Source organism: Sinohyriopsis cumingii, chromosome 2, assembly GCF_028554795.1.
Source record: "Sinohyriopsis cumingii isolate HCF-2022 chromosome 2, ASM2855479v2, whole genome shotgun sequence".
Taxonomy (NCBI): Eukaryota; Metazoa; Mollusca; class Bivalvia; order Unionida; family Unionidae; genus Sinohyriopsis; species Sinohyriopsis cumingii.
In genome coordinates this window covers 154,998,331-155,025,406 of record NC_142962.1, presented here as the reverse complement: position 1 = coordinate 155,025,406, position 27,076 = coordinate 154,998,331, and the positions used below count along the sequence as shown (strand labels likewise).

At 39.5% G+C, this 27,076-nt stretch overlaps 1 protein-coding gene across 2 annotated transcripts in view; it reads left to right on the top strand.

Annotated features, from left to right (window-relative positions):
* The window catches only part of LOC149806150 (trypsin-like), a 52,046-nt gene that overhangs the window by 10,856 nt on the left and 14,114 nt on the right, over positions 1-27,076 (top strand). For both annotated transcript variants that reach the window (XM_089951049.1, XM_089951051.1), the window contains exons 4-6: positions 12,235-12,273; positions 14,361-14,452; positions 18,038-18,321. In XM_089951049.1, the coding sequence (XP_089807175.1) occupies positions 12,235-12,273; positions 14,361-14,452; positions 18,038-18,321 (415 nt within the window). The remainder of the gene's footprint in view (positions 1-12,234; positions 12,274-14,360; positions 14,453-18,037; positions 18,322-27,076) is intronic.

The following is a 27,076-nucleotide window of genomic DNA, read 5'->3' as shown; positions in this document are numbered from 1 at the left end:
AAACGGAGACTTTTCAGTCGAGTTTTGGCAGCACGATACAATTTTTGAACTCCTGCGTAACCTGCAGGATGCGAGGGATCGTAGTAAATGCTGGCTAAGACTTTTTCCATTTTTTGTGTTGGTTGATGTGTTAATAAGGCACCCACTCTTGGAAGAGGCTACTCTTTTTCTCTTGGGGTATTTTCTTGGATTGCAAGGCTTTGCGTGTGCGACCAGCAATAGGTGTCGAAGAGGAGGAGGATGTCTGTGCAGGGGATATGGGTTCTTGTTTCACTTCTGTCTTCACTTTCTTTTTCTCTTGTGATGAAGAAGGGGTGGCCATCATCTTTTTAATCCATCCAATTCTGGAGGTAGGTGGTGTTGTTAACTTGCGTACTTTTTCTGGTGGAGTTAGAAACCCTTCCTCTTCTTCTTCTCCTTTTTCTGTCTTGACCACTGGTACTGGTACTGGTACTGGTACTGGTGATGGTGCTGGACTTTTCATCAAGGTCTTAAAATCTTTCAGAGTGGGTAGAGCTGTTTCGTCTAAAGCTTTCTGGTGAAAGAGTTGCAATCGTTGCAAGAGTTGACCGTACTTTTGCGATTTTTCTGTTTCGGACAAATCTTGGCGATCCATCAAGGATTGCAATTCGTGTTGTAACTGGGACATCTCGCTCAAATTGGGATTGGGAGGTAAATGCGGGGTGCGTTGTTCTTGCCACCGATGGTATTCCATCCATCGTTTGTAAGGCACTAAAGCTAGTTTTCGTCCTTCCATGGGGTTGTCAGGGGTCGATTCTGAGATCTTGGGACTTTCGAAGGCCTTTTTATCTTGCTCCCATCAGTCCTCCCAACATGGTTCCCAAGACTCCTTTCAGTATGGGGCCTAACAAGAGAGGCAAAATGCCTCCACGTTGAACCAACATCTTCTTTTTTTGACGAATGGGAATTTTTTTTCGAACCATTTGGCGAAGAACGTGACGATGTTTGCCTAAGCATTGTTTCTGGTGTTTGGACAAAGGGATCGTGCCTTTCAAAACGTTCAAACAACATTCGCAGACGGTATCGATGACCTCTTTGGAGGCCGTTTGAATGAGTTTTTTTCGTAGGGGCGAAGAAGCTTTGGACAGGACAGATAACAGGTCCCCATGTTTAGCTAAACGTGGTGGCAGTCCTTTCCTTTTCTTTCCTTGGGGTTTTCTGGAGGGTGACATTTTTGCTTGTGCGTTCCGGGACATTCACCGAACAGACACTAACGTCGATGACTTAACGCACACCCTTTTATCTTTTTTTGGGACTATCGCTTTGTCATAAAGGTGACAATGTTTTTCCCAAAATCGCCAAGGAATCCTCCCCTTTGTTGACGCCTCTTTTTCTTGGAACGACTGTGTCTTTTCTTAGGGTAATGTCGATGCTTGGCTAAGCGCTTTGTCGGATGACGCGTCTGCCTTTGTCTCTTTCTTTTGTGGCTTCTTGGAGGTGACATCTTTTTTACAAGTTCACTGATACCCCGACTTGGTCACAGGCTCTTTTTATACTGGAACGCGTCGCCACTGATTGTCTTTACGTTTTATCAGTTTGAGGACAGGCATGACACGTCGTGCAGGGGTACGCAACGGACTAAATCGAGCCAGTTCTTGCTTGGACAAATCCAGTAAACTTTGTAACATGCCCGATCTTTCTTGGACTTTGATTTTGGGAGAAGGTACTTTGTGAGCAGCAGCCACTGCCACTAAATTGGAGGGTCCTGCCACTGGGGAAGTTCTTTTGGGGGTCATCAACGGAGATGTTCTTGGTGTGATCAACGTCTCCAAGTACTCTTCAGTTCTGGGTGTCATCAACGGAGAAGTGGATGAACGTGAGGATGCCGGAGACGCAGTCACTGCCGTGGCAGGTCGTGGTTTGCGAGTGTAAGGTTGCGTCCTGGCCGAAGTGCCTCTCTTGCGACTAGTTTTCTTCTGTGGACTTTTCTTTTTCTGGGGACTTTTTCTCTGTTTCTTTTTCTGGGGGCTTCTTTTCTTTTTTCGGGGTGGTGTCTGGTAAGAGGAGGGTCCTGCCACTGGAGAAGTTATTCTTCTTGGGGACCTGGTCTTTTTCTTTTTCTTCTTGGGGCTTCGTTGGACTTTTGTCTTGGGGATAACTTTGGGGGCATTAGGATCCCATCTTAAGAGTGAGCGAATGATGACCCCTCCTAGAGTACCGCTCCCTCCAGGTTTCAAAATGATTTGTTTTTTGGTTTGAGTGTCGATGCGGGGATCGGCCAGTTGGACCAAAGCGACTTTGTTTCGATCGAAAAAGCGTTTGGTTTGATGAGGAATCTGAATGATTCCTTGGAGTATTTGACGTGCCGTCACCGTGAACCATCGTAAGACTTCTTTGAGACTAGCTTCTAAGACACGGGCTCGTGTTTGTGGATCTTTTTCTCGACTGATGCCATACAAGGCACGAATCAATTTGACGGGAAGATGCGACTGAAGGGACGTCATGTTCACACTGTGTGAGACAGACGAAAAAGGGTCTGAGGTTTTTATAGATTTTTTTCATGGGGAGTGAAATGAAGTCGAGGACGGAGACGTGTACAGGACAGGCCCTCCGTCTTGGCACCAGTGGTGAAACAAGTGGGTACGAAATCGCAAATCCTCGGGGGTCGTAGGTTTCAAATCGACGAGTAAATAGGCGTGTGGCGTTTGAGTGGCATCGTCGTACGCCTGAGTCAGCCAAGGCGTTCCTAACTGTTTGGCTAAGACTTGCACTTGCGATTTATCTCGAGGACTTTTAAACAAGACCACGTAATGCGCATTGAGACTGATGGTGCGATGGGCTTTACTTTGTTGAAACAAATTTTGGGTGATGTAAACGACACTGGCATTACGGTGATGCCCTTTGCGCGTAAACCACAATTTAATTTCTTCTTCGTCTTCTCCTAACATGTCGTCGAAAATGACCAAATGGGTTAGACGGGAGTCAGAGACGATGCCATCGTCTTCTTTAGGAATGCCTTCCACAAACACGATGGAATCGCCTTGACTTTCTCGCAAGAGGCTGTACGCCGATTGCCACTCTTTGTAACACCACACGATCCGTTGAGGGGGTCGATCGATCAAATGATGTTTATGTTCGATCAAACGTTTGACGAATTCGGTTTTGCCTGAAGCGCTAGGTCCAGCAATGAGCATGTTAAAGGGATGGCGAAGATACAAAGCCTCCCAACTGGCACGATCTAAGTGTTCGTCAATGACTTTGACAGTAGAGGAAGAGGGAGCAGAGACAGCAGAGGTAGCCATGGTGTGAGAAATGTCACTTGTGACACTAAAAACAAACAAGACAAGAGTTTATATACTTTTTCAGAACACGTTTATTGAATGTTTCAAATATGAACACGAAAGACAAAAATACATACAACCCAAATAGTGATGTACAGGAATATAAAACACAGCAAAACAATCAAAGTGAAATATAAACAAGTGTCTGTACAACATGTTTTGGGTAACGAAGATGTCCTAGGGACAGTGTGTAATGTTCTTACAGTCTCTACTTGAGGTATTGTCACACAAGTGTCCTCCCGGAATGACCTTTCAGGTATGTCCATGACAGTCCTGTCCTGAAGCGAGTGGTTGTTCTCGGTGACGGGTTCTTCTGGCACCGTCACTAACACAGGTTGAAAAGTAACTTTTTTCCTTGAACAACTCTTGTGCATACTGGGCCACTTCTTGTGTCCAAACCTCAAAACCCCCCTTTTTCCAATCACGAACATCTGTCCAATGAGGGTGTAAGTCACAAGCTACACACACATCGTCATACACGTCTTGGGTCGCTAAAAGTTGACGAATCTTTTTTTCCTGTTGAGGTCGAGAAGTATCCAGATGAAAACGCAAGGCTTTGAACAAAAGGAGTTTTTCGTGACCATTTAAGGCCATGGAGGTGGTAAGTACTGATCGTAAAGAGTCCACAAAGAATCGGCTGGTAAACGAAATCCCAGAAAACAAGTCACTAAGACACACACCACTTGTCGTCCAAAATTGAATGGATACAGTTCTTGTAATAATTGATGGTAATGATCCACGGTTTGAATATGGTCATTGAGTTCCTTCCACGGAATCTGTTGGATGACATGTGACATAAACCGTGGCATGACAGCCTGTTTTTATATTCTCTTTTTTTCGGATGCAATAGACGTACTTTCTAGCCAGAGATCTTCGTTCTCCAGTAGGGAATCTAAATCTTGCATACTGTAACCGAAACGTCAGAGTTCGTTTAGGTGTTTCCTCTTCCTCTAAGTAGATTCCACGTAAAATATGTTGGTAATCCTTTAACTTGTCTTCCTCAATGTATTGCTGTAGGTGAATCTCGAAGTAACCATAATCATGAACATGTCGATCATTAGCGACCTCAAAGTTTTGAACAATGTCTGACCATTGAAAGAATTTCTGACGAATCAGTTCTCTTATACCATTCAGGTACCAGTGGTTAAAAATCTGGTGACGTAACGGATGCAATTGTTCTTTACGTTTCACTTGTATTTTGACCAGCTCTCGGTAAATGCGTTCTCTCAACTCCACAGGCAAAGCACGAATGTTCTCTTGTAAAGTATCCATGAATAGGTTATACTAAATTCTCTTTGGTCTGACACAAGAAATGTACTCTTTGCACAAACATGGTTTCACTTCAGTGTCGAATTTAAATCGTTGAGTCACTAATCTACACATTACAATTCGTTCAGAAGTTTCCTCTTTCACCAAGTTGACATTGTGTGAAAGATGTTGGTAATTCGTTAACTCTTCCTCTGGAATTCGATGCAGTACGTTTACAATGTAGTAGATAAAATCGTCCATACCAAACCATTCCTTTTTATAACCAGGAGGTCGTTGATCAATGTCTGTCCAATGGAACACTTTCAATTGAATCAGTCCTTGTATAGCCTTCAGGTACCAGTGGTTCAAACACCGGTGACGTATCGGATGCAATTGTTCTTTACGTTTCACTTGTATTTTGACCAGTTCTCGATAAATGCGTTCTCTCAACTCCACAGGCAAAGCACGAATGTTCTCTTGTAAAGTATTCATGAACAGATTATTATGGTAAAAAAAGTTACTTCAATGTCTCGGTCCCACTAAAGGTAAGTAATGACAATTCGGTGACCATCGAGCATGTTCTACGTAGGCCGAATCTTGCGGTTCCCAGTGGTGAAGTGACACACTGCAACTGAAGCACTTGACTTTATCTCCTTCGCCCAAGTAGAAAAATCCGGCTCTGGCTAATTCTTCGGGGGTCGGTCCTCCCAGATACTTAGGCCATTTTCCTTTGAACGATTGAAGACGATTTTCAAAGTCGCAGTATTCCGACAAACGCACAGGAAACGAATATTCGTTTTTCACAGGTTCGTTTCGATGAGGGTTGAGTGAAATGGGCAGGAGTTTGCTCAGGGCTGGATGACATCCGTAGGGAGGTAAACGTGAAGGTCGACATTCCCCTTTAAAACGAAACCCAGTAAAATGTCCAAGAGGACGAGCAGCATCGCTTTCGCATCCCTCAGGTTTGACACGCACAGCATCACTTTCCATGACAGGGGTAGGGGCACTAAAGTTCCCATGATGCTTTACGGCATCGCTCAGGTCACAAGGTACAGCATCGGTCCCATCGCAAGGCTCACAATCGCACTCGTCTGCAAACTCCGTTACGCAATTACAATGGTAACCACATGGACAATCGCAGTTTCCTTCCGGACATTTTCCGTCGCAATGCATGGGTCTTATCCATCCAGTATTAGTCACACTAGAGGAAGATACAGCTTTTTTACAATCCCCAAACTGGAACGATGTCTTTTTCAAAGTATTCATCTTGTTCGCTCGGTTTTGGTAGTCCCAATGAACTATCGATCTTGCCTAGGGTTCCTTTTTTATATAAAGACCAATACCGATGTGACCGTACGGTAAGGTGAAATGATTGGGAAGTCGAACTCGCTTCTGGTACACAATTTGATAGACTTTTTCCAGGGGTCGACTGACGATGTGGTGAGTGGGTAAACGTACAATCTTGTTCGGTTGGTAAGTGGTCACTTTAAAGTTTCCATCCTTTCCCGATTGCAAGGCTTCTTTCAATACCCCAAAATTGACCACTCGACTGGTACGATAATTCAGAGTCAGTCCTTTCACTTTGCACGTCGTGTGCACTTCTCCTTGTTTGTCCCGGTATTCGTAGCCGTAATTTTTGGGACCGCCACTGACGAAACTTAGAATCTTGTCGTCGGGATGCTCGTCTGTCCAGGCTCCTAAACGGTCTCCTTCGATGTTAGGGTGATGTTGAATCGGGTGATGGATGTAAATGCAACTGTCCGTGTCAAAGTACAGGACGCGTTCTTCTAACAGTTCTAAAGCTTCGTACAATTTTAAGCGAGCATGGGCTGTCACGTAAGCCGCAATGATGACATTTCCAAAAGGGTCGTCTTGTACAAAGTCCAGATCTTCTTCGTAATTGACCAAGATCAAATTCTCTCGAACGACGTCCACGTGTTTCATGTATTTGGTTTTGTCGTGAATCATCTGGAAGTAGCGGGAAGGTTCTGTCAAATATTCCGTCTTGGGTAAACACGGTCGTTGTGCCATTTTACCCCACAAGCAATTTAACATCACTTTGGCAAACGATCGCCTGCCTTCGTTTTTCTCGATGTGGTCTAAAGTGATGCCTTCTTGTTCGTAATATTTCTCTTTGAACTGTATTTGGTCTTCGGGAGTGTGACACCAGGAAGGATAGCCGCTGGCTTCTTGCTTCAGTTTCAAAAAGGCATCCACGTAGTCGGCGAAAATGCCTTTCTGACTGGGATCACCCTTGCGGTACTGTTGTGTCTTGGGAAAGTGGCAAATCTCGTATACTTCTAACAGTTGGTATCCCATGTCCAGAGCTTTGAACAATTCTACGCTGACCCAGGTTCCCGTCAAGACCCGTTCTTCCTGGCTGTGATGACAAGGCTGGTCTTGGTTGCACGTTTCGGCACAAGTACGGCACAAGGGAAACATCAGTTTGCCTTGACAATGGTGAGGTAAGACGGGATGGTAGAGGTTCGTGGGAGGCAAAACTTTGCACTTGATCAAGCCTTCGTATTGTCGAATGTTTTTCAGGTCGATGTGTTCCGTCAGCAATTGCGGGTGCCCTACAGGAAAGCGACAATATTTACACACGTAGGGATACAGCGAACACACATCCAAGTATTTGATTTCTTCTCCTTTCTTTTCGTCGGCTTGGTACAGCAAACAGGTGGCATTGGTCCTTCCTCCGTACAAACTATCCCTCGGGTTCAGCGGGTCCATGAACTGGTAACTTTCCACGAGGCGTTTAAACTCGGGATCGGTTTTCATACGGTGATCGTACTCGTGTTCCCACATTTCCACCACTTGGTATCCTTGCTGTTCTAACTTTAGGCGTCGCTGACAAGTGTCCTGGTACAAGTCTTCCATGGTTCGTTGCAAAAACTGATTTTTAGTGCCACGGTCAGGGTAACAGACGGGACATCCGTGAAATAAGCAACCGTTAAACTCGTACACGATCTTGGGGTTTTCTAAGTCCCAGCCATCAACCGAATACGTTCCAATGGTCTTTTCGCCTCCTCCGTTGCGGGCATGCTGAATCCATTTGTCTTCCTTGTCGCACAAGTAATGTAACCAACGTAGGGCTTTGACCGAGTATTGACGTTTGACATAGTGGGTCGTTTGAGGACTGATGACAGCCACGGTATTTTCAGGCATGAATCGTTGGCGGTACACTAAGGAACACGCTTTGGCAATGGTGCAAGCTTCTTTCAAAGGATCGATCCCTCCGTGTTCCATGAACAGTTCTCGAAATTTTCCACAGCAACGCCGTAAAATGTCCACGTCGGAACGACAATACTTTAGCATTTCTTCCTGAAAGTCGAAAGGGTCCGAGGCGTGAGCCTGGTACCAAGCGTAGAAAGCTTCTCGTTGTTCGGTACGCATGTTGTCGGGGTCGTAATAGTGAGCCTCAGGTAAATGGGGTAGAACGGCATGTTGATTGGCTTCCGTATTGAAAAAGTGTGGAAAGTACCCTTTAGCCATTTCTGTCATTCCAAACGTTTTAGGCATTCGACTCAAAGGCATGGCCAAATAGCTCATCGAATCTTTAAACTGTACTTGTCCCACTTGCATGAAAATGATTTTGGCTCCGTTCAAAGTCACTTTAGGACGCTCGGTGCCTTGTTCCGTATAGTACCTCAAAAGAAACTGTCCATCGTATCCGGAGAAATTGTGAGCCATCACCGTGGCATGACAATGACAATCTCCGTAACGTTCGATGTCCTCTTGGCTCCACGTCTTGTCGACGGGGTCTAAGACCCATTGGGCAAAATCGGCTAACGTGTTTGGTCCCCGAAAGATTTTTTCACGCCCTCCGGGTATCTTGCTACAGTGAGGGCAATGACTGAAGATAGGTTCTTGAATGCACTTCTCGCACGCTCGATGAGCCACGCAGAAATTAGGAATGTGAATGCCGGTCTCTTGCATGCATTCGAAATCGAAAAAGATGAAATTGCCTTTCTTCTTGTGACCGTCCTCTTTCTCTGGTGGGGGTTGGTATTTTTGCACGTAGCATTGGTGTTCCAAGTCCACGATGTGGTGACAAATGTGACATTTTTTCTTTCCTCGACATACGTGTGCCTTGGCAGCATTGGTACATATGACTTGTTCACACGTAGGGCACAATCTCAGGAGTTGACAAGCACATTTCTTCTGTGAACCTTGCGTTTTCAGATGTTGTTGGTAACAGGTAGGGCTGACAAACGTGCGCAGACAAGTGGAACAAGGCACTGGTTCTTCGCTCAGACAGGGTGAAGAGGCCAAACATCCTGAGCATTTCAATCCACAATGCTTGTGTTGCTCTCGATTATTATAACCATGGTCACATTTCTCACAGTAATAACCGTATCCCAGAAATCCGGTGATACTGGTAATCGTATCGAAATGGTCATCGTGATGATAAACATGAATGTATTTTCCGTCCTTAAAATCTTGGCCTCGAAACAATAGAGGTCCGCGCATTTCTTGAGGGTGCACTTTCAAGGTGTATCGTGGAGCTAGGACATCTTGCAATTTTTGCATCTCAGGAATGCCGCAGGGTGTGTCTTTGGGCAATCCGGCTTGTTGTAACAAGAGTTCTGCTTCGTTTCGTTGTTTGGCTCGGTCGGAACGTTGAATAGTGTCCCAGGTTCTTTTCCATTCTACCGTGTCGTTCTTGTTGGCATAGGTTCGTCCCACCACGATGGCACGGGCTAAACACATCTGGTCTTGAGGGTTGTTAATTCGGACGAGACTTGTTTTGGTGTTGCGAAGGTCGTCTACCAATAACATCTTTTTGCGTCCAGTCCCTTGAGGAGGAGAGACGTGGGTCATGTCCAGTGTGGCTTTTCCATCGGTGATGTCAAACTGGTCATTAGACTGTTGCACGTGTTGAATCTTGTCCATGACTTTGGAAGCAGTCAATTCTGCAGGGGTGCTAAACTCGATCCAAACAGGGGATTTCAAACCGTCGTGTTGTATGGAAAGTCTCAAGCGATCGTCTTCTTTGGGTTGACATTGCTGCACTCACTGCACTCAATGCAGTGAGCAAAGAATCCCACACCTCGGTGATGAACACTTCTGCTTTCTCTAACGGCACTTCAGCCTTGAAATCTTTAAACTTCACCGTGTATTTGTAAGCCGTGGTTCTAAATTTTCTAGAGGAGCGCTTTTCCGTCTCTCGAATGGAATAGTACTTTTCAGGGTTAACTAAGGGTGGTGAACTTGGTTTAGAGGGTTCTGATTCTGGTTCACTCATGTCCTCTTCAAAATCACTGGCATGAATTTGTGCCAAGATTTCAGCCCTGGTACGAGGCGATAGATCACGTTTCTGCCTCTTACTTTCTTCTTCTTCTTTCTTCTCGAATGAATGGGATCGTTTCATCTTGAAAGCAAAAAGTCAAATGACTCAAGTTCAAACACCATAAACTACTTTATAGTCATAGCAGACCAGCGTATATAAAAGGGTGTGTGTCTTGTCCTTTCACTATTCATTTCACTCTCAAGCCGAACACAACGATGGAAGAGACTGACCAGATGGAACGTTTCGTCAGAGCTTTGCGAGGGGTCATTAGAAAATTCTCTTCAGACCAGCCTACGGACTACTCTCCTTCCTTTAGAGATAAAAGTCAAGATACTTGCTATATCTGTCAGAAGAAAGGGCATTGGTCTTCAGAGTGTCCAGACCGTCAAAAAAGAACAAAAACAGGGACTAAAAAAGACAAAAGTCAAGATACCTGTTATTATTGTAAAGAAAAAGGACATTGGTCTCCAGATTGCCCAAAAAAGAAACAAGAGGAGTCAGAAGAAAAGAAGGATTCTTCAGAAGAAGAGAGGGATTCTTCAGAAGAAGAGAGGAATTCTTCAGAGGAAGAAAGCAGACAGGTGAAGAAAAAGAAACAGGAGAAGAAAAGAGGAAGGGAAGACAGTGAGGAGGAAGAAGAGGAAAAGAGTGTGACGGTGAAGAAATTTAAAAAACAGAGAGACTAAAAAAGGAAAAAGAAGAAGTCAATGAACTTTAAATTAAAGTGATGTGTTGTGAATTGTGAATTAGATTGTAAAAAATGGAGAAAAGAATAAATGAATGATATAAGGTAAGAGTCTTTGAGTTGTGATTTTAAAATAAGAACGTACACTCACGCACTCATACACAGACACGTACTATAAGGGTAAAATGGGTGGGGTTTTTTTGAGTTATTGGCAAATTGAAATTGTATTTCTTTTCGAGAAATGTGGGTGGCCCTGAAAAGGGCCTTTTTTCTTCATGGTGTAGGGGTGAGTTTAAGCAATCAACTTTAACTGCCTTATGCCTTTGCCACGGCCAAGGCCTACTTCTGGACTGCGTAATGTTGATGATGATTGGGTTGAAATCACTAAGGGTGGTACGGTAGGCTTAGTCACAGGGTTGACGTGTTTAGCTCGGGAAGGTCGTATTCTCTTCGGTCGTGATAATGAAGTCTGATACATTTGTTTCAGACTTCTTAACTCCGCTAAAATGTCCAACAGTACCGTGACCGTTTGATTTTCACCCTCTTGTTTCTTTGCTGCTACTTCTTCTTCTTGCTGTTGCTGTTGTTTTTTTCTTACCTCTTCTTCTTGTTGCTGTTGCTGCAGGAGAAAAGCCTGTTCCGCTTCTTTTTGTCGTTGCATAAATTTCTCCAATTCTTCTTTCTGTCTCTGTCTAAAATTCTCCACTTGCGGTAATGAAGAAGGTAACGAAGGTTCCGGAACAAATTCTTGCGAGGAGAGAAAATCCACAAAATCCCAATTTACCTCTTCTGAAAGTAAGTCCGGGTTCCCTTGGGCGGTCTCCCCTGCTGGTGTACCCCATTGGATCGTTTTCTGAGTTTCCGTCATGTTGAATCACTGTCGCATAGATTGACTGCACACAAGCGCTAGCGAATCTATATTGACTACGTGACGTCACAGACTGCTCTCTTCGGATTGGATGCGGGCTGACTGAATTCTCTAACGCGTGTTCGGATTGGCGAATGAACTCAATCCGTTTCAATCCCTCCTGTCCCTATAAATAAGCGCCGTTCACTGCATTGATTCACCTATTCTCGTCGCTTCAAGATGTGGACTACAGTTGAGTCATCCACCCTTGTGTCTTCCATGATGTTTCGGACAGACTTGCTTATGTATGTCCGATCGAAGTGGACCGTTGTCCACAGGACAAACACCAGCCTGTGGATACGTAGGATCTACGTCGAAAGACAAGGATGCCTGAAAAGAGTGCTGATGTACGGACCAACAGTAAGACGCAGCCTAAGGAGAAGAAGAAGACCAATGCGGTGCCATTTATGTTTATGAATACATTAACATAAACCCAAAGGCCCTTTTCAGGGCCAGCCATATTTCTCGAAAAGAGATAGTCTTTGAATTGCCTACCCCTTTTTTTAAAAAAAGTTTAAAAAATCCCATGTTAAATTCCCCTTGTCCGTAGATTGTCCCACGATTTATTCCCATGTTAAATTCCCCTTGTCCGTAGATTGTCCCACGATTTATTCCCATGTTAAATTCCCCTTGTCCGTAGATTGTCCCACGATTTATTCCCATGTTAAATTCCCCTTGTCCGTAGATTGTCCCACGATTTTTCGCCATGTTAAATTTCCATTGTCCGTAGATTGTCCCAAGGGGTTCTGTAATGCTAATTCCCATTGTCCGTAGGGTATCCCTATTCACTACTATCGTGGGAGGCGTGGAGAGCACGCCTAATTCATGGCCTTATGTCGTAAGTAGTGATTCTAATTTAGTAGTCGTTAACATTAGTATATAAAATAATTTATTTTCGAGTTACGACTGGTTGACTACACTGATATTGTTAAAGGAAATATCCATTTCTCATTGACTATTGAATACCATACACTGCTCGGGTATTATGATGACAATGTTTACATGCAAGGATAAATCTGTTGGACGGATATTGGACAATTTATATTGATTTGAATATATATGTACGCTTAAGATCGATATTTGAGTATTTGTATCATTATCCAGAAACTGAAATCAACGAACGCTCCACCACCATGCGCAATGCTAGGCATAGCTGACACTCTGTCATCATACTGTACCTGACAACGGACCTTACACCTCCATGTGCAACGTTAGACTCAGTTGACAGACTGTCATCATAACGTACCTGGCAATGGACATAACAACCCTTATCTTTTGTTTAAAAAACACATATCAGAACAAAGGGTGGTGCCCATGGGAGGTGATAATAGGTTATTTGGTCGATTAAGGTTTCCAGACACCCTTGAAACTCAGTATATAACTCTTCTTTTCAATCCACAGGTTTTACTTAATATTTATACGATTAGTTTTGAGATTACTTGAAACTGTAATTACTTTTTCCCCAAGAAGCTCAAATGGAAATCTTTATTCGATCAGAAAACACGTCATCTGTATACAGCTTGTTTCTTCTTATAGCCAGTGCTGGATGTATAGTTGCATACACCATAGATATACATGCTGCACAAGACTGAAATACGTTATTTTTAAATATACAACTCAAGCTAAATTTCTGATTTTAATCTCTGCTAATACGATCATGGCAGCCTTAAATTATGGATCAATTACTTATATCAGGTACAAGCACACTGTTGGTAAGTTGGGATGTTATTGTTTATTCAATTGCTAGTAATATATATATATATATATATATATATATATATATATATATATATATATATATATATATATATATATATATATATATATATAGATATATATATATATATATATATATAGTTACGTGTTTAGGCTCTCATAAACAGTAACAATAAAAAAGTGAAGACAACGAGCTTTGTAACATTTTACCAAGTGAGCTTACTGTTTTAAGAATCAAATCCAAAATTAATCCAATAATAATCCAAGAAATAAAACTTAGAAGTCCTAGTAATTAAATGTTCTAATGAACTTGAGTTCGAGTCTAGACGAAAATCCAAAATGTAAGGCGATGACGTAAACTGTAGCCATTATAGTACTGATGTGTCTAAGTTCTTTGGTGAACCACAGAAAATAATATTACAGTTTTGAATTCCGAATAAAATTTCAATAAATGTCTTTGTCCAAGAATTCTGTATGAGCGCTCAAATATTCCCAGGGAAAATAATTAATCTCTTAGAATCCAAATAATTTGAAGTAAACTTTAAATTCAACTCAAGCTGGTCACAACAAAAAGAACACCTTGACGTCTAAGTGTTTTAAAGCCCGACTAAACAAATGTCTCAATATATCACTAATAAATCTCACTACTGCGCAATTCCGGTTAAAACAAAATTTAGAAATACAAGCTACTTTCATGTCTTAAGTCACGTACACCCAGTACAACCTCACCTCTAAATCACCCTATAACGAAATACAAAAAGAAGTTGTTTACTGATTCTGAATCAAGGCCAGGAGCTAGGTCAGCTTTAAGATACAAAGTTCTAGTATTAGCTGTTTACGAAAAAAAACAAAAATACAACAGTCATGTCAAACTAATTTCTGGAAAATGTCAAATTCCATTAAAAAAAATTTACATTACTATAACATGTAATGTAATTTAAAAAAAAATTAAAGCTAACAAACTAACAAACAAACAATCAAATTAAATTAAATATACATAACTATATATATATATATATATATATATGTGTGTGTGTGTGTGTGTATATACATGTGTGTTTATATATGTATATATATATATATATATATATATATATATATATATATATATATATATATATATATATACGCGCGCGTGTGTGTGTGTGTGTGTGTGTGTGTGTGTGTGTATAGTGTTATGTATATTTGATTTAATAATTTTATATATAGACTTTGCTGGTAGATGACTTAGGCTACATTTCCGGGAGTGCCACAATCTTGAATGCACACGTACTGGTGACATCAGCTCAGCACTTTGAAGGGTAAATAAACACAGCTATGGTTAGTACTAACTACATTCCTATAGTTAAAATGATAGGCAACACGGCCTTTACGAGGAAAATTGTAAGTATAACAAGTAACCAAATTATAATTGTACAGTTTCGAGGAAAATTTTATGTATAACAAGTAACCAAATTATACTTGTACAGTATCGAGGAAAATTGTAAGTATAACAAGTAACTAAATTATACTCGTACAGTATCGAGGAAAATTTTTACGTATAACAAGTAACCAAATTATAATTGTACAGTATCGAGGAAAACTGTAAGTATAACAAGTAACCAAGTTATACTTGTACAGGATCATTCCTGGGAACCCTTTCCGAAATTCAAATGATATTTAGTGCAAGGTGCAAATATCATTACGTTCAATTCAAGTCAGCGCATTCACTGTGTATTTCAGCAAGCGGAACAAAGCCTGTAACCAGGCCCAACATCTACGATTGCAAGAATAAATTGATGCAAATTTCCCATTGCTACCTTTGACTTCCATCGGTATGGCTATAGGATTTAGTAATTATTTATTCAACTTGGGAACTTTATATATTTTGTCGGCCATGCGATTGTTTTGCATGGTAATCCATTTTACTCTGCGAAATTGAACTAAATTTTCTTTTGTAAAATACAAATTTATTCTGAACTCGCAACATTTAGAATTTAATATAAAATAATATGTTCTTTTGTGTTTTATTAAATTTGTCGAATAACTCTTGATTCCTCGAACAGGATCACAGTCTTAATAAATTGTCAACGAACACACCACATATGTTGATGTTCATGCTGGAAAACCTCGTCTCCTGGTTTCTTTGATATACGACAATGTTCTCACGTGTAATTCTATCTGCAGTAGTAAAATTCAATAAACAAAGACACTTTATACAAATTTATTCTACATGAGGTATATATCAGGGTGAATTTACAATGTTCGTTTTTCTAGAAAATTTAAAATTGTGCAAAACTGGTTATTTGATCAACAACTTAAGTTAAAGTTCAATAAAGATGGAACCTTCTTGAAAAGTTGGCGGTGGTCATCCCGAACCTTAGGAAAAACGTGTTTGGACATACTTTAGTTAAGCACACGGGGTTATACCACATAGTGATTGCCAGAGACGCTCGGGAGACGTTCAGTATTAGATGAAAAATGATTTGCAATCTCACCGGCGGTCCTCTTTAAAAACTGACCGTTCCGTTGCATAAGAAACTTGCTTCATTCTCAATTAAATTATATTCATAGTTTACTCAGTTTTAATATCTCCCAATTCTTCATAAAAATCCAAACAGATTTATCCCAAAATTTAGGTTACACTTTATTCACTATTTTCAGTATTAGAATATACTTTTTGTGTCCCTTATACTTTATTTTTGTTTATTGCACGTTCATTTTCGGTTGCAGTTAGTAAATTTATATTCATATTATTCAAATCTTCGTTCATTTATCATTCATCTTCCTTTATTTCTTTCGTGTTCGCTGTTGCAAGGTATGTTCTACTTCAACCGTACTCTTTCGGAGCCCCCCCCCCCCCCCGCGACCTAATATTTTTGCTGGAAAATCGAAAGTTGACATGGTAAGCATCATTCAATGCGGTTTTCCAAAGTAAGCCCTTTGTAATGGGTTAAATATAGTCTTCACTGCATAATCTTTTTACTTTGTTAAATGTAGCATTATTAAACATCTGATTTAGTAATTAGATTTATTTCTCTTTTGGTACATTTTCTGCTGCAATTTGCTTAATTTCCGTTCTCTTATTTATGCATGTTACTTTTATTTTATCCAATCAGGCGTTCCCTACTTTTGCATGAGAAGCCCCCAAGTATGCCTTACTAATCTGTGATAGAAAAGAAAAATAAATAAAGGAAAGCACGTCTAAAATGTAGTTATTGTCTGTCTTATTTTAAGGTTTTCAAATATGTAAAGATAAAAAGCAAACAGTATTTTGTAGCAACTGTGCTACGAGTCTTGCAATAATCACAGACGAATTCAGACTAATTTGGGCATTTAGAGATGCCATGAATGAGGAACCATCAACTGTAATCGATATATCTTCGAAAACAATCGAATTAATATTAAGATAGCAAAAAGCACAGGCAGATTGCCTCTATTTTAAAAATATAGTTATTGGTCGACATTATTTGATAGTTTCTAAAATATTGTAATAAAGCGTTTAAACTGCCTCGCAGTAACCATGCCAACAGCTTCGCTGTAAATGATGGGATATTAAGAAAACAAAGACTATATGATTAAGTGCAAAAGGTCTGAAATGGAGAGGAGTAAGCAAAATAAGACATACTAGATTATGCCAGACTAGACGAGAACAAACCTGATTAAAGTAAATAAACGCGCCTTATACTCTGACAGACCACATCGGGATAGAAAAATAAGTTCACAAGCAACACAAGACAAAACATTTATGATTTTCCCTTTCTCAAGTATAGTCTTAAATTGACACAGTTTGACAATTTTTAAAATATGCTACTGCCAAAACAATTTATTGTTGTGTAATCTCATGTTTTTATTGTTTTATTTGGATCCATAAAATCCCAATTTTTTTAATTGTCTCATAAAATTGTAACACGACAAGTGATATGTACCTGTTACTAGGTCATTTATAGTCATCGGCTTATACTAAAGTAAAGCAAAGACAGGAAAAATGTATATACTTATATATTGTGTTGTTTCTTTTTTTTATCTATACTTCACAAAGTAAAATTGAAAACATTGATCAATTAAGTAAATAAAATTTACGAAGCAAACAGAATTCTGAAATTTTCCCTTGGACAAGGAGGAGGTAATTCTGCGAAGTCCTCTCAGATGTAGTGAACTAAAGGTGTGTAAACCTGTGTCCCCATATTGTATGTCATTTATCACAAGTGTGTCATCCCTCCAATGTATGTGGAAAACACGTCATATAAGTCAAATAAAAATGTAGTTTTACAAAACATCTAGACCCTGAGATATATTCTGTTTAAAGTCAAACAAAATCCTGTATACGGGAAGGGTATACATATCTTCCTTGAGGTGGACCTTTTAATGTATGTGGAGTTACAAGGTCCTCCAAATGTATGTGTGTGTGGTGATGCGTATGGGATGGAGAAGTTCCAGTGAGGAAGTAGTATATAAATGGGACACGTTACCAACTTCTAGTTACCTCTGTGTTTTTATTTAAAGAAAGTGCAGTAAATGTTTTTCTTCTCATAGTTCTGGTCGTGTACGCAAGCGTATGTGCACGATTACGCGCACGCGTGCTTAATGTCTTGTTTTATTACATGAATTAAAATCTACATACCTTTTAGGTGATTAAAGAGGTGAAGGTGTAGGACGCACCAACTTTTAAAGGAAGAGAGAGAGAGAAAGGGAGTGTGTGTGGAAATGGGACTTTTAAGGGAAGAGAGAGAGAGAAAGGGAGTGTGTGTGGAAATGGGACTTTTAAGGGAAGAGAGAAAAGGGGGATGTGTGTAGAAATGGAACTGGGTGGTAGTTTTCGGCTTACATTTTCTAGTTCTATGTTGGAACAGCATCACCTCAAATGTTGCTGAAATCATTAATAGATGCCGTATTTTTAATTTCAGACCAGGCTTTAGTATTTTTGATGTAGACATTGCGCACTGGAGAGTGTATGCTGGGGAACACAATATTCACATTAAAGATCCAAATGAACGTTACTACCATATATCACGTGTTATTCTCCATCCCGCGTACAATTATTCTACCTTGGAGAACGATATTGCACTGATCATTACTAAGGAAGCAATGCATTTTAATGACCACGTGCGTTTCGTCTGTCTGCCAGATTCATCTCATCAGTATACAGTAGGCCAGACATGCTACCTCCCTGGCTGGGGGTCAACTGCAGGTAAGATTGTTTTAACTAAAACTGTTAATCTATTCAATGGCGAGGTGGGTGTGTAGGGACGCAATCATGTAGTGGTCAGCTATTCAGCTTTACGGATGTAAGCCAATGGCTGTTTAGAGATGCAGTCCGGGGGGTTGGGGGTGGGGGTGGGGGTGAGTACCCCCACCTTGTCCCCTATGTGCGTGCTCCCATGTCTGGATTGCATTACCCTGTGTTATATCAATATACAAATATATGAATTCTATTCAGTTGCATCTATGAGGAAACTTGAGAAGATGTTTGCATCCATGGTGAATAATAATACTAATAGTACTAATACTATTACTAATGACTTCGCAGTTTGCCATCCGCCTCGGATGCGGGGGTTGCAGGTTAGAACACTGGCCGAGTCATATCACAGACTTATTAAAATTATACTAATAGCTGTCTCACTCAGCGCTCAACATTAAGAGGTTACTGTTAGGCCTGGTCACTAGGTTGATATCTATTTCCAGAGTCTACACTTATTTATAGACGGACTATGCATATTCTTACTGGAAATTTCTTTCCAAAGGATCAAATATTTGCAATTGACTCGAAAATAGATATCTAGGACGACTAAAGCAGCAGAGAGGGTGAACAGACCACTTAAGGGAGTGGTCACCCTTGTGTTTGGACCCAAAAAAATAGTGACCCTTCATAGAGGTCAATTACCACGTCTACGATTATTGTTTGTCCCAAACAGAATTGTAGACGAGCCCTCTCTGCTGCTATCAGTCTTGGGAATCATCATCTGAATCATGGGAATCTTCATCTGAATCATGGGAATTTGTTCTATGTTTCAAGTAATATTCAAGTTCTGATGGTGGTTTTTCTATTTTTGGATTTATGTTCTTTCTGTGTTTATAATATATCATCAAACTTCTGTATCGATCTCCACCGCAATTTTTACAAATCTGATATAATCCTCTAACGCCGTTGTTACATCCAACACAACTTCGTGGACCAGCATGAGGATTTTTCTTTATAAGATAATTATGTTTCTTGCAATATTCTCCACGGCATTTTTTATTACAATTGTTAGTGGTTCCTTGATGTAACCACGCACAGTTGTTCATTATATTAATGATATCTATTTAATTCAATTTAATTTTATCATCACCCCCCTCTGCTGCTCCCCTGTTACCCAAATATTTTATCAAGACCCACACGATATCTTGTTCTTGGATCATGTAAATTTATTGTTATAAATCCATGCGGAGTAGCTTGCGCTCGTGAGAAGAAATTTTTGAATTTAATTATATCCATGTCACCACCACACCAAGTTTGATGAATATTTCGCAACGTGTGTGTGTCTACGCCATTAAACACAACTAAAATGTTGCAGTTGTCTCTGATCACCTTCGGAATTTGTGTATATCGTTGAGTAACATAGATCACGTCTGTATTTTTATGTCTCATTCGGGAAAATATTCTGGCTGGATTTGATTGTTTATCTAGCATCACATCGTCGTATACAACTAAATTATTAATAAATCCGTCTATGGAATCTACGGATGGTGCTTCATCAATATCGGTTATAAACTCTATAACATCATTATCTTCATCCAGTAATCGTGCGTTTTCATTGAAATCTTTAAGTACATCATAACATCGTTGATCATCAACGGATGGTGCTACTAAATATAATTTATCCCATTTCAACCATCTCATTATCAGATTAAGTAATAATTGCGTCTTACCCGATCCAGATGGTCCTATGATAATCATTCTGATGGAGTTCGGTAGCGCAGGATGATGCTTAACTGGCTCTCGTTGCCGAGTTGCTGAGAAATCAATTACATCCATATATATTATAACATGAATCTATATTGTTTACGCTGTAAAGTTAAAACTCCAACTACTGATTTAGCTACAGTTATAACAAAAAATAAAAAAATAGCGTACGGTGGAAAATGTTCTATATGCGGTAGAAAGAAATTTTCGTTTTTACCTAATAAGCGCGGTGGTGATATTGCTAATTTGATGTCAAAGTTTCCAGGTACTCCATGGGCTAAATATCCAGGAGAAAAACATCTACCAGGATATAATTATTGCGGTCCTGGTACTCGACTCGATATCAGGCTCGATGATCAAGATCAACCAAAACCAGGCGAGGAACCAGTAAACGCTATTGATCGAGCTTGTCATGTTCATGATGTAGCTTATAAAAGTCAAAATCTACAAGATAGGCATATTGCAGATGTAAAATTAATTCATTCATTAAATTCAATAAAAAATAAAAATATTAGAGAATCATTAGCTAATTGGTTAGAATATTCCTCGATGAAAGGTAAATTAGCGATTGGGGCTGGTAATTAATAATGGAATCAATTTATTATTCACCGAGAGGATACTGGAGAGGCAAAGCAGCAATTGGTAAACTCGCTGATGCAGCGGCGGTTAAACATTCTACTGCTAAAACGTGGTTATCTAAACAAGCAATATGGCAAATTTATCTACCACGTCCTAAACAAATTCAGTACGCGTATTTCGATGTCAGTGTTCCTAATGAAGTTCATCAAGCTGATATTCTGTTTTTACCGCATGATACTGTGCGTGGAAAAACGTACAAATACGCGTTAACCGTAGTTGATGTTGCAAGTAGATATAAAGAAGCAGAGCCGCTATCAGCGAAAACATCATCTGAAGTAGCCGATGCGTTTGAACGAATTTATCAACGAGGTGGTCTGCGATGGCCACAGCTACTACAGGTTGATCCTGGTAAGGAATTTCTTGGTCCAGTATCATCGCTGATGAAACAACATAATACCAAAATACGACGAGGTCATACTGCAATTCACCGTGATCAAGCAATTGTTGAGCGATTTAATCGAACACTTGCTGAGCGGTTATTTGGATATCAATACGCGAGGGAATTTATTCAGGATAAAAGATCTCGCGAATGGGTGGCAAGATTACCAGGCGTGATAGCTGCATTAAATAATGAGATCACACGAACAACCAACATGAAACCCATTAGCGCGGTCACAAAAAAAATATACCAACACAACGAAAAGATGTTGGAAAACAAAAAATATTAGGTGATGTTACAGTCAGATATTTATATGAGCCTGGTGAACTTGAAGGTGGTAAAGCGAGAGCGACTGATCCTATTTGGAGTGTTACCACACACAAAATATCTACCGTGACAAGATCCACCGGGAGAAACGTAGGCGTTTCCAGACCTGCAATCTACAGATTAGATTCGGCCGCTCCTCAACGTGGATTTACACGTGAACAACTACAAATAATTCCCGCGGATACACAACTACCACCAAAATCACTCCGGTGATTTCGATCACTTAACTAGCGCCTCTACGTCGATTACACTCAAGACAGGTTAACATGGTATTTTCTCGTGTATGACCGCGACTATTATCTTTTCTATCTACGGTAAATTGTCTTGAATCATTACTCGAATACCGCCATAACATTATACAATTACAACTGGTGCAATGATTATTCTGCTGCTGTTTTAACTCAATAATAAATTCAACATCAAGATCAAAGTCACGTTTATTTTTTTTATCAGATTGTTTGTATCCGATTAATTTTTTTCTTATTATATCATCATCGATGATGTTAAATTTATCAACGATTTCAGGAATTATGATTCTACGTAATTGAGATATATTTCTGACCCTCGATACCGCCAAATAAACTAAATTTGACCACTCGATGCGATCGTCTACAATCCAGACTCGTATATGAGAAATAGTTAATCCCTGAGACGAGTGGATTGTCATAGCGTATCCCAACACCCATGGAGATTTGTCAGCGTGTATTGCATCTTCGACCACACTGATATCAACGGCTACAATATCATTTAATACGAGATTCTGTTTCCTTGACTCTGTCAAGGGTCCTGGAATATCAACATTAATATTCTGTTTTCGTGTATCTGATGGTCTATAACACAACGGTACGGGTAATTCTGAGTATTTTTCTTTATGTAGTTGAAATAACTGTTGTTGTAAAGCGTCTCTGATTATTTTTCTACTTGCTACGATCAAATCGGTGGGTCTCCATAAATTCAAAAAATCACTCATTGAGGTCTCTGAGATCACTCCACGTATTATTTCACACTGAATTTTGTTTGATTGTAATCTGATTAATTTTTTAAACTCCCTCAAATTTGCATCAAGAGCTCTATGATCATCATCTATTTCTTCGTAATAATCAACGAAATTTTTTAACCAATCATGTGGAGATGGTCCAACAAAGGGCGGCGGTTGACCATGATCGCCACACATTATTATGGCGGTATTTTTTGTCAACAACCAATCAAGAAACATTTTTAATGTATCCAATGACACCGTGCATATCTCATCCCAAATAATTATTTTAGGTATATATTTTTCTCCCATCCGTTCAGGAGTCCATGTATCTCCGCGCCACCGAAAGAAACTATGATACGTACACGATTGTACTTGCCGCTGTTTCATCTCACGTGCAAGTCTATGTGTGGGTGTCAGCACGATTATATCTGAATTTCTAAAAACATTAATCGTTCGAGTTGTTTTGCCGCATCCACCAGGTCCATTGAGATATACTGTCTTATATCTAGTTATTGGATCACTCAACGATGGTGCTTTCGACATTTCTGATATTTTATTACCCTCACGATAAAAATCTCTCATTGGAACATCTGCTGATTCTGTGTAATTGTGTAATAGTTCCTTTTTTATTCTCCACGAACCCCATCGTTCATCATTACTTGTAAATTTCATGACAAGTTCTAAATATTTACTTGAAATATAAAACGAATCCGTTGCGACTCTGACTGCGGTCTCAGGAAATCTATTAATCATCGATAATAAATTTATAGAAACATAAGCCAACATGGAAGATCTTAGATGAGTATATTGTGGGGATACGTCATTTATGTAACTAACGATCGTACCCAATTTTGTTCCGTCGGATAAATAAACACTCTCTCGATTTACAAATATATTTTTCGCTGTTGTGTCAGCGATTATAAAATCGTACTCGGCATCATCTAAAATTAATCGTGCGTGATGTCTTTTATAATCATATGCACCACCTTGAGTAAATTTTCCTATAATTTTTCTACCGAGATCTTTTGCGGTTTTGAGTTTATTAGGAATATCATCTTCGGAAACATCCTTAAACTCGCTGATAACTTCAGAATCTGACATGGGCAACCAAACTTTGGTCTGTGCATGATATGATATAATTGCCTCACTGACCACCAACGATGTCAGTATCATACAATCTAGCATATATCGCAACAAAACTATAGGTGCCCAACGTTTTTCACAAAAATGTCTACCAAACCAAACATAACAAATCTTGTGAAGATTTTCGTTAAACTCGAATGATTCAATACAGGCGAATCCAGTCAGATCAAAATCAGGTAATGGTCCATTAATTGCCACTCGCGTCATCTCGTTTGTAGGGTGACCAAATCTTTCAAAGTACACAGAACAATCTCCGTATCCCAGAAAACTTCCTGGATAACATGCAACCATATCAACCGAAATAACATCATTGTAATTGTATTTGGTATTCCATAATCCGCCATGTCCATATTCGACGCAACTTGCGCGTACGTCCTCGAGTAAATCAAATCGTGTTGGTTTCCATGAATTTCTCTCTCTGGTGAAATGAGCCGCAACAGATGGAACGGCAAAACAATTAGTTAGTAATTTGTCAGTATTTTCCGCGTGCTTGTACTTGAAAAACGTCGCGAGATTTTTCATCTCGTCATGGAGGGATTCTGTGCGATATATTTCACCGTTCGGTTTGACAAACTGATCAAATTCACCCTCCTCATCACTTTTAAATAACCATACCGATACAGGATCGGTTTTACTTATTTCTTTAATAAAATCAAACATACCTCCCCCCATATCTGTGGGGTAAAATCTAACAGTTCGATCACGTAGAAATATTGTTACCGCGTTAGTCCATGCGTGCGCGTTATGATCGATAATATTTATTGGAGCTCCCTTCGATTTATATTTCGACTGGTACAGTACTTCTCCCGTTATTGTCGCCACAGTTATTGGAAATTTTAATATTTTTCCTAACTCAGCAACATCTTTTATTGTAGCACCGGTATCCTTAACTGAATCAGCCCACGAGTTTATTTTTTCACGCCTTAAATCAGTTAATCCATTTCCACGCATCACGTTTGTAAAGTGTTCTATTACTCGTTCGGCTACACAATTTAACCTTGAAAATTTCATCGGCGCTAGTTTATCAACGTTGGGTTTTTTATTTATCTCATAGATTCCATAAATAACCGCTGTTACAGGATACGCTCGTTCATAATACGGTTTGTCAATACCCGTCAGTAGACCCGGTCTGGAATTTTTACTTAATATGATAGTTTTATTATTGCCAAGGACAGGATCATATTTGTCACGGATAATCCAACTACCTGTTTCTGTTAATACAATAAATTTTACTCTGAAGAAATATTTTTGATTGCCCTCGTATTCAGCGATGTAGTTAATGATAGTTGCGGCTCGCTTGTCGTTCATTGTGGTGTCCGTGACTTTGTCGACACTGACTTTGTCAAGGCGTATAATCTTGAACGTTGACCATGTATGAGATGCACCATCCGTGTAAAATTCTTTCTTGGCGTCGTGAATTTTCGAGATCAAACTTTTATTTTTCGGATCAACCAAATCTCGCACTGGCAAGTCAGAAGATAATCTGTCAAGGTTGAATTTATATTTAACAGGCCTAGTTTGGGATAATCTCTCAAACTCGTTCATATAATTAAAACAAATATTTAAATAAAGAAAATTATATATATATATACAATGTCTCAATGTAGATGGTTGATGATCGGCTCAGTAAATCGATGCAACAAATCCTGTAGAAAGGAATTTTGTTGGATACACTCACAAAACATACGACGAGGAAGTCTAGGACCAATACCATGTCTGAGGTGTGGTATTGGAGTGCGAGGAAAAACAGAATTATGTGGAAAGTGCGGCGGAAAACGGTTCAGAGAACTTAAAAGATATTATGACAAAAAAATAATAGCGGTGAAAACGCTATAAAATCCGTGAGGGATTATATATCAAGATTTCAGACAAACAATGATTTAAACGTATAATATTATTATAATGGAGCAAAATATTTTTGTCCCACATCCTGTCATAACAAACTATGAATCAAATATTAATGGTATCATCAGACACTGCAAGTTAAAAAAACCAGTTGGTAATGTTACTAATACTAGCTATCTTAGATCTACAGTTGGAAAGAAAAGATATCATTGTCATCGTTTCATCTACGAATGTTTCTTCGGAGTGATCAAAGACGGTCTTGTTATTGATCATATTGACGGGGACACTCAAAATAACTCCCTACACATCCTTCGAGTTGTCACTCGAAGCGTGAACTCTGCATGTGGTAATACAGGAAGATGTAAGACAATCGGAAAGAGGGCGGTAATTTCCACAAACACAGAAACTGGCGAAAAAGTTATATTTCGTTCAATGTATTCAGCTGCTAAATATTTTGATATTGACTCGCGTGTGGTAAAATACGTCGCAGAAAATATAACCAGATCTACTTTATCGAAAAAATATAAGCAGAAAATCATCTTTCAGTATCAATAATTATCATCACCACATTATTAACTATCATCACCACATTGAATTAATTTTTTTAATTTATGTCACAGTAGGTTCTCCATACACTACTGAATTTTGATTATATAAAAGGGAGATTACTTTGTAATATATAGTTTTCTTCGTAGATTTTTGACTTTTTATGATCGTAATTAGTCAGTTTAACTAATTATATCGTAATTAATTACTCGTAGAAGTATTATTTATGGTTTTTAAATATTTCCCATCATACAACATTACGAGAAATCATGATAATGTTATTGATCCGCAGGAAGCTGTGTGTAGAACAGAAACCGTTGTCATGGTAATCGATCTGCAGGTGTGTTCATGCCACTGCTATTATTGATTCGCAGTCTGCTTAGGAAAAATGCTGTTATAAATACAGAAACTGTTATTATTCAGAAACTGTTGTTATAAATACAGAAACTGTTATTATTCAGAAACTGTTATAAATACAGAAACTGTTATTATTCAGAAACTGTTGTTATTCAGAAACTGTTATTATTCAGAAACCGCTGTTTAGTGTAAATATTGGTTCCTTAGCTATATATTAACTTCCAAAACATATGTTCGTAACAAGGTTTGATAGCTCAGTCAGTATGATATTGGACTGTGACGCTCGCGGTCCAGGATCAAACCCCCATGGCTGACAATTTGTCGGTGGTGTGCGCATAATTGCGATTTTTATAATAGTGGGGGAACCGCAAACCCCCCCCCCCGCTCAGCAAAATTCCCACCCACAATATTGACTTGTGGGTGATACATATTTTCGTATCACCCACTGGATTAATTATTGTGGGTGGGTTTTTGCTGAGCGTGTATGTTTGTACTGTCCTTAGTTAGTTATATGTTTGTGCCGTCCAATGCATAATCTGAGCTCGCTAATACACTCGATAGGGGCTCTTCATTCATTGTATATAACCATTTCATTGTATATATCCATTTCCTTAGTTAGTTATATGTTTGTGCCGTCCAATTCATAATCTGAGCTCGCTAATACACTCGATAGGGGCTCTTCATTCATTGTATATAACCATTTCATTGTATATAACCATTTCATTGTATATAACCATTTCATTGTATATATCCATTTCATTGTATATAACCATTTCATTGTATAT